Below are 7,275 nucleotides of genomic sequence, written 5' to 3' on the forward strand. Positions count from 1 at the left end.
CATTTTTTTCTTACTTCTAAACTATTTTTAGGGTACTCCATGGAGTGGCATTCCAAGTTTTCCCCTCAATCACATTTTCATTTACAGAATGATAAGAGTATTGTGAAAGAGACGTTTCAGGGCATTAGTTATGCTGGATTTGCAAGAAGCAATGTTATTCAGACCGAGTGGGTGAAGTGGAAGGAGAGCACTTGGGGATCTAAGTAGGCACTACCCTATAACTGTCTTCTAGAATCAAAAGTAAGTGTACTTCACATGTCCAATCACAAGTATTGTTTCGCCAATACTAAAAGAACCCTAGGCTAACACTTTCCTAATGCTAATCTTTGGCCTAAACTTTATTTCAATATAGCTTTTAGTCCTCATGTTAGAACTACAAACGCATAAGGGTTGGTTACAAACTGGAAAAACAATGACCTGTGATTTGACCTGCAAAATAAACTTGTTTATTGGCACACTCATATCAATGTAATTGTAAGTGAGGGATAAAATACATTGTTACAAGAAGGTAACACTATATAATTTGTAAGTCCTATCTTGGAAATTTCCCAAACGTTTCTTGGAATACTTTTTCAATAGCAGCTTTCCCATTCTCAGGCAATGCTCTTGTGCCGATTCCAGTAAAATTTAAGGACAGTCTCGGAACAGTCTTAAAAATTGAAAACTTCTTCTTGCCATAGTCATACATTTTCCACCCACTGCTGACAATGTCAAACACGTAAACGGGTTTCCTGGCGTCCACAGCCATCTGCACAGCCCACCCAGTGCCGCCCTCAACTATATTCCCGTGGACGCTAATTTTTCCAATTGCAAACACTGCACTGGTATCCTTGACTTGGTGCCAGTTCCTTCGAAGTAAATTATTTACGTAGGGTTTCCCAGTCGGATATCGTCGTTTTAAAGTTTTGTTTGCCATGTGTAAGAAGTCATCAGCCTGTTGTAATTGTTCATCGGACAGAACAACTCTACCACAAGCATTCCTGCCATGAGTCTTGAAGGAAAATGCCTTCACGCGAACCCCGTATTTGGTGCCTAATTTTTGCCAATAGGTATCACTTCCCATTGCAGCTCCAGAAAATAGCATGTAATGCTTCGGGTTACCGAAGTAGCTTTCTTCTTTTTTTCTTATGGCTTCTTCAAGAGAAACGAAAACATCGTCATCAAGATCAAAATCATCATAACTCCAACACTGTTGTATGCCCGCCATGTTGTTAACGGCAGCGGTTAGGGTAGTACTTCGTGTAAGACTGAAGCCGATGACACCCCTAGTGTTCCCGCTAGTGCCACTCCACCACGCATGCACAAAATGATAGCTTTCCATGTTTTTTTCCCTCTCGATAGGGAGTGACAATTTTTTCTCTCCAAAATATTTTGTTTTAAACTTTATTGTTTTAATAGAAACTTTTAAGATGGCAGAAGAATTCAAGGGAAAGCACGTTGTAATCTTTAATCGTGGTCAATTCGATTAGTCTAACTATTGGCTGTACTATTTTGGAAATACCAAGCTCTTGTGACGCGCCCCCCCCCCCCCCCCCCCAATCCTTCCTCCCATTTCCCCATATTCAATGTTGGAGGAAAAGTCACCACTTTTGTTGTGGAAGATCCAACATTGATAAGGGGGAGGGGGATTATCTCTAAAGTGAAGCTACCTTCCCAACACTTCTGTCCAGGATTGCAGTTTACCTAAATAGTAGAAATGCTGCCAAGGGAAAGGGAGATGTTTAAGTATGCTTGCCGTAATGTAAAGTGCCTATGAAGTAAAATCTTTTGCTTATTTTATAGACTGAACATGTTTATTCGTTTCAAAGTTTTGTTTGCCATGTGTAAGAAGTCACCAGCCTGTTGTAATTGTTCATCGGACAGAACAACTCTACTAGAAGCATTCCTGCCATGAGTCTTGAAGGAAAATGCCTTCACGGGAACCCCGTATTTGGGGCTTATGTGCGGTGTAAAACGCACCAGTGACGTCAGAGCCCATAACCTCAGATATGGATTGAAAACTTAAGGGGTTTCTGGGGTCTTTAAAGTCTCCAGGGTCTTTAACGTCTCTGGGGTCTATTTGGTGTCTGGATCTCTGGGTCTTTGACTCTTCTGGGTCTCTGGGTCTCTGGGTCTCTGGGTCTCTGGGGTCTCTGGGTCTCTGGGGTCTCTGGGTCTCTGGGTCTCTGGGGTCTCTGGGGTCTCTGGGGTCTCTGGGGTCTCTGGGTCTCTGGGCTCTCTGGGTCTCTGGGTCTCTGGGCTCTCTGGGCTCTCTGGGCTCTCTGGGTCTCTGGGGTCTCTAGGTCTCTGGGTCTCTGGGGTCTCTGGGTCTCTGGGTCTCTGGGTGTTTGGGACTCTTGCGGTTATAGTATGAAGGTTTGCCTAGTGACCTCTATTTGTCAAATATTATTTGCACTTAAAGCGTAAAATATGTGAAATTAAAAAAAAAAAAAAAAAAAACGGGTTCGGATTTTCAATAACAACAACAACTTTATTTCAATTTAACAATTAATATTGAAAATACTAATAAGCTTGTACCCGACATGAAAGTTGCATTAGAACACTAACTTTATGTCTTAATCGTGGAATCTGTAAACGGACAAATACTAACATTTTTCATGGCGTTTGTGTCTCTAATTGAAAACTTTGTGGAATATCATTGAAGTGTAACCGACAACATGCATTTACAGGGAGTGTTACAGGTCAGATTACAGGTCACGCATCTTACACAACTTTCAACCGTGTAAGAAATGCAACATTCGTGATTCTTGTTCGGCTTCGAGAGTACTGTTATAGAGCGCTCATCCCTCAAAGTCTAGCTTTTTTGGGTAATTAATTAAGAATCACTGACCACGATATCTTTCACAATGATCATGCAAACGAACTACGTATACCATGAACAACAAAACCGCTCACGTCAAATATGACCAATGAAATTAATTCATTTTTCAAAACTGAAACAGCTTAGTTTTAAAATATGCACCAATTAGTTGAATGGTCTCAACTGATGTAATTGCCGTTGGAAAATTTCGCTATATCATTAAAGCGGGAAACCTCTGAATCTTTGACTAGCACAAAAGAACAAACTTGTTCTCTGTTAAGAAAACGAGAGCAAGAGAGAAGTAGTTTACTCAGTTATATTGCAACAATAATGAGCAATACTCAATACTTAATCACTGACTAAGCAATTAGGCCTACAAAAGTTTTATCCACTCATGATATTGATGAATCACTGATGTCATTGATAAGTCATTGTTTTGATTGATTACTCATCGATCTGTTTGCAAATAGAAATGGCACGTTTACTTTAATGTCACATGAATGAGTTTATAACCTTACTCAATACAGGTCAATTACATAAATACTTTACGCTGCTGAAGGAGACGTCGTTGCAACTTCAGTGATATTTTTGAAGAAAACATGCTGCTCGATGAGTAATCAATAGGTACTCAATTGTTAATCATTGCCGTCAATGAGTAATCAGTAGGTCACCGTGATTACAATATTCTTTGGCAATACTCTGTGAGTAGTCAGTGGAATCATTATTATTTAGTTTTTGATTACTCACTAAATATCCTTAGGCTAGTAATACTCACTAATGGCATTGATCATTTAGATATGCGTCGATATATCTTGTAGAATTAATGCAACTAATTGTAACTGACTTCAACAAACACAACATTTATAAAATATAACGGTATATTTGTTTAAAACATTATCAGAGTTCATCTAATGCTGAGTGTTAGGCCAGTGTCTTGTAGTGGAGCCTTTTCATCACCTTTGGGATTCGATGTAGTTGTCGTATGCTTCGCCATTTGGGTGTTCAGCAACCGCGGCCTCTTTTTGTGAGTCAGTAAATCCCTCATCTATCTGGTTAAATGTTTGTGCGTAAGCCTCGGCTGAAACACCAAACGTTGCTAACGTTTCAGTATTGCCTACTCCAGGCATATGTTTGTAAAACATAAGCGACCTTTCAACCTGCTTCACAGTACCCAAGCCGACTCCCTCCAAATGAAGCATTTGGCTTCGAACATTATCCCTGTCTGGTCTGGTCCTGGAACTGAATTTCCTGTAGATCCTTTTCGGTGTGACAAACGGACCAGGATGTTTCAGAATGGCCTCCTGTATTTCCTGATCACTGATCACGTTTCTCGCCCTCACCTCGCCAAGTGCCGAACACTACAGAAAAGGTGAAATGAAAGACGTCACAACAGTTGTAAGGAGCGATCGCCACTATTATAACAAAAACAAAACTTGTGAAATTTATAAATAGAACGACATGCTATGTGTGTCAAGTGGGCAGGGGTGATCGAAAAACACGGGAGCTAGCGTGGAAACACGACACGTAGGCTGGCTGGGGAGCCGCTCCCCACACGACTACACCACGCGACAGTCGACGGCGAGGAGTCTTTTATTATTGTCAGGGATAGTCGAGGGAAAAGAATATTTATATAGTCTTTCCCCTCGCGTCACCCGCTCCACTATCCCTGACAAAAATAAGAGACAACCTGCAGTGTAACGTGGCAGGCGATTTAAAACGCCAGCGCATGTAATCATAATCCAAGGAAGGGGTTTTAATTTAAAAGAAGTGCTTAACCACAGGAAAAGGGACCCTTTTTGATGACTAACAACCATCAATAACAACGTTTCGTGGCTCGCAGCAGAACTATAACAGACATCCATCTACTATATAGTTAGACCGACTTGCAAGTTGTAGAAACAAGGAACCAACTGACCTGTTGTAGAATGGCCCGTTGCTTCTCGAAATAGCCGGAAAGCGCTATGGCTTCGTTTAAGGTGCGCTCACTTATTTTTCTGGGGATATCTTCAGTCCTCTGGTTAAGGGCTTCTTCCATCACAGAGTACAACACGTGCAGGACTGCAGCCAGTCGTATAATGTTTTTGTCGTCTTTAGAATGCCCGCTAGTTGCAGTGACTGCCTGACTTTCGCTGTCGCTCATATGCCTAATGTACACATCGAGTGCTTCTTGTGAGAGACCATACTTCACTCTGTCTGCCGTGTTGTGCTTCGCGTAGATTCTTTCATACAATCGTTCAAATGAGGTAAGGTTGGTATTTCTCAAGTTTCTGCTACTTTCCATCCTTGCAGAGATAGACACGGGTGCTGTTGATGGCAACGAAATCAGGAAACGGTCAAGCAAACCATTATCATTGGCTACCATCCTTGGCATTATAAACTTCAGAAAAGCATCTGGTTGCGTGAAACACGAGAGGGCAAGAGCCGCTGATGGAACCCCGACCCTTTTGTTGGTGTTTCCCTTTGCTTCATACCAGTGTGATCCATCATAACACTGAAGCAATCGCTTCATCGATGGCGCTGAAGCACTGCTTTTAAAACCCACTATTTCTTTGAACCATTCCTGGCATTCATCGATGGCACACAACGCGACACGATTTTCACTGCGTGAGAAGAACTTAAAGAGGCCCTTTGAGGTGGCATCTTCAAGAAGTAATTCCCCGCCGACTTTTCCTTCAAGACTATTTAAAATAGGTTGTGTGACACAGTTTTTATGGCTCTGTGTCTTGCCTGTAGACGGTCCACCAAGCGCCAGCATGTAAAGATTAACACGCTCCTCATAGTCTTCAAAAATTTCCACCACCGAATTTCCCATCAACGCACTTACAGTTGGAAGGCAACTTGCGAGTAGAAACTCCTTGCAAGTTCCTTTCGCTTTAGCAAATAGGGAGAGCCATTCTCCGATTGCAGGTGTGGTCACTTCATTCCAAGGAATTTTACAGTTTTGGGCTTCTTGAATAATGGATTGACGGTGACAACTTCGTTTGACGCCATGATTCGACTAATATTACGATACCAGCTAGTACAGCACGACTATGCTTTGAAATGTTACGCAAATAACTCGGCTACTTGCGTAAGTAACCTAGCGAAGATTGATCTATTTTTTATGTGTTAAGTGACACCTAAGCAAATGAGATTCTGTGAAAACACCAGTAATTATCTCATTGCGCGAGAGATGTTTGACATAACATAATTCGTTAGATGAATTCATGCAGCTATTATTTTTGTCCTCTAAGCACTTCATTTCTCTTTTCATTATGCCACACTTGTAAAAAAAGGATTAAAATTAGTGCATGATGTAGTGAATTGTGTTACTTTACCTGGTACGTGACTGGATTCAGTTGTTTCGAAATATGAACCTTTGTGTTTTAAACCTATCAACATCGCGGTGGCATATTACCGGATATCCTCTACACGAAAAGTTGCCACGGGTAACTTGAACAACGCCATCTTTATTTATAAGGGATGGACAATTTCCTTCTTGAGCGGGGGTTGAGGAAGGGGGGGAGGGGGCTTGGGCATTTTTTTTTTACCTTGAATTTCAGGGAGTGACTATATGCGCCTTTTTGTTATTAATTCGCAATATACTCTGGTATGTTTGGGTGTGCACTACTTTTTTTCCTTCGTCAAAAGCTTTGCAGGGTTTTTTCTTTTTTGGCAAATTGCATACCCTCCCCACTCCCTTCAAAAATATAATGGTCTATCCTGACATGCTCGCTCAAGCAATTTTGTAAAACGTCTGAGTTCAATTTCTGGACTTGCTTGTGGTCGCTCTGCTATCACTAGGAGTAGGAAAGCAAACAAAGTTTGCCGACATGTTCCTAAGCTTAATACTTCTTCTTAAGTCAGTCGTGGGGGTCTTTCTCATGTTTCTTCTAGTACCTGGCGCAAGATCAGTTAAATTATCGGAGGAATGCAAGACCTTCATCGAGCGCTCGCTTGAGGCATGGATGAAGAATCCGGAAAGTTTTCCTTGCAGAGTTCATGGAGCATTCTTTGGTTCACCTCAGGATTACCATCATATAACTCCTGATATTATTATATGGGATCCCCAAACCCAATTTCAAATCACCTTGGAGTGCCCTGGCTGTCATGAGCCTAACACATTATTACGAGCAGTCAGATGGAAGAATGGACGGACTTATTATGATCAGCCGAGAATGTTGTTTTGCATCCAAATGCAAGTCGTTTTAGTCAGCCGAGTCTACCGTTGCTGCAATGACCATCAGATTTTAGCGCACGACGCCAGTATTCTTAAATTTTGCAAAGAATAATGTACAGGTCCCATTTGTTCTTTTTCAGAAACAAGGTGTCACGCGGGATCTTTTTCCTTACGTTATGTCGCATGTCCACGCGGGATTGAGATTCACCGATATCGAACACCTTCTCCGACAGATGCATTACGACAGATTTGTTTCTCTCACACCAGGATACAGACAAACTACTGTAACTAACGCAACGAATGGAGCAGACCTGTC

General features: G+C 41.6%; 2 protein-coding genes across 2 annotated transcripts; both read right to left on the minus strand.

Moving 5' to 3' along the window:
- Positions 1–517: 517 nt before the first annotated feature.
- On the minus strand, positions 518–1,273 carry LOC138028677 (uncharacterized). The gene has a single exon (XM_068876278.1). It carries the CDS (start codon positions 1,205–1,207, stop codon positions 533–535), a length of 675 nt encoding a protein of 224 aa, XP_068732379.1. The 5' UTR covers positions 1,208–1,273; the 3' UTR covers positions 518–532.
- Positions 1,274–2,446: 1,173 nt separating this feature from the next.
- LOC138028674 (uncharacterized) lies at positions 2,447–6,078 on the minus strand. Its single transcript, XM_068876275.1, has 2 exons — positions 4,716–6,078; positions 2,447–4,158 (listed from the first exon to the last, which is right to left on the minus strand). The coding sequence occupies exons 1-2, from the start codon at positions 5,610–5,612 to the stop codon at positions 3,754–3,756; spliced, it is 1,302 nt and encodes a 433-aa protein (XP_068732376.1). The 5' UTR covers positions 5,613–6,078; the 3' UTR covers positions 2,447–3,753.
- Positions 6,079–7,275: the final 1,197 nt, after the last annotated feature.

This window comes from Montipora capricornis, chromosome 13 (genome assembly GCF_036669925.1).
Source record: "Montipora capricornis isolate CH-2021 chromosome 13, ASM3666992v2, whole genome shotgun sequence".
NCBI lineage: Eukaryota > Metazoa > Cnidaria > Anthozoa > Scleractinia > Acroporidae > Montipora > Montipora capricornis.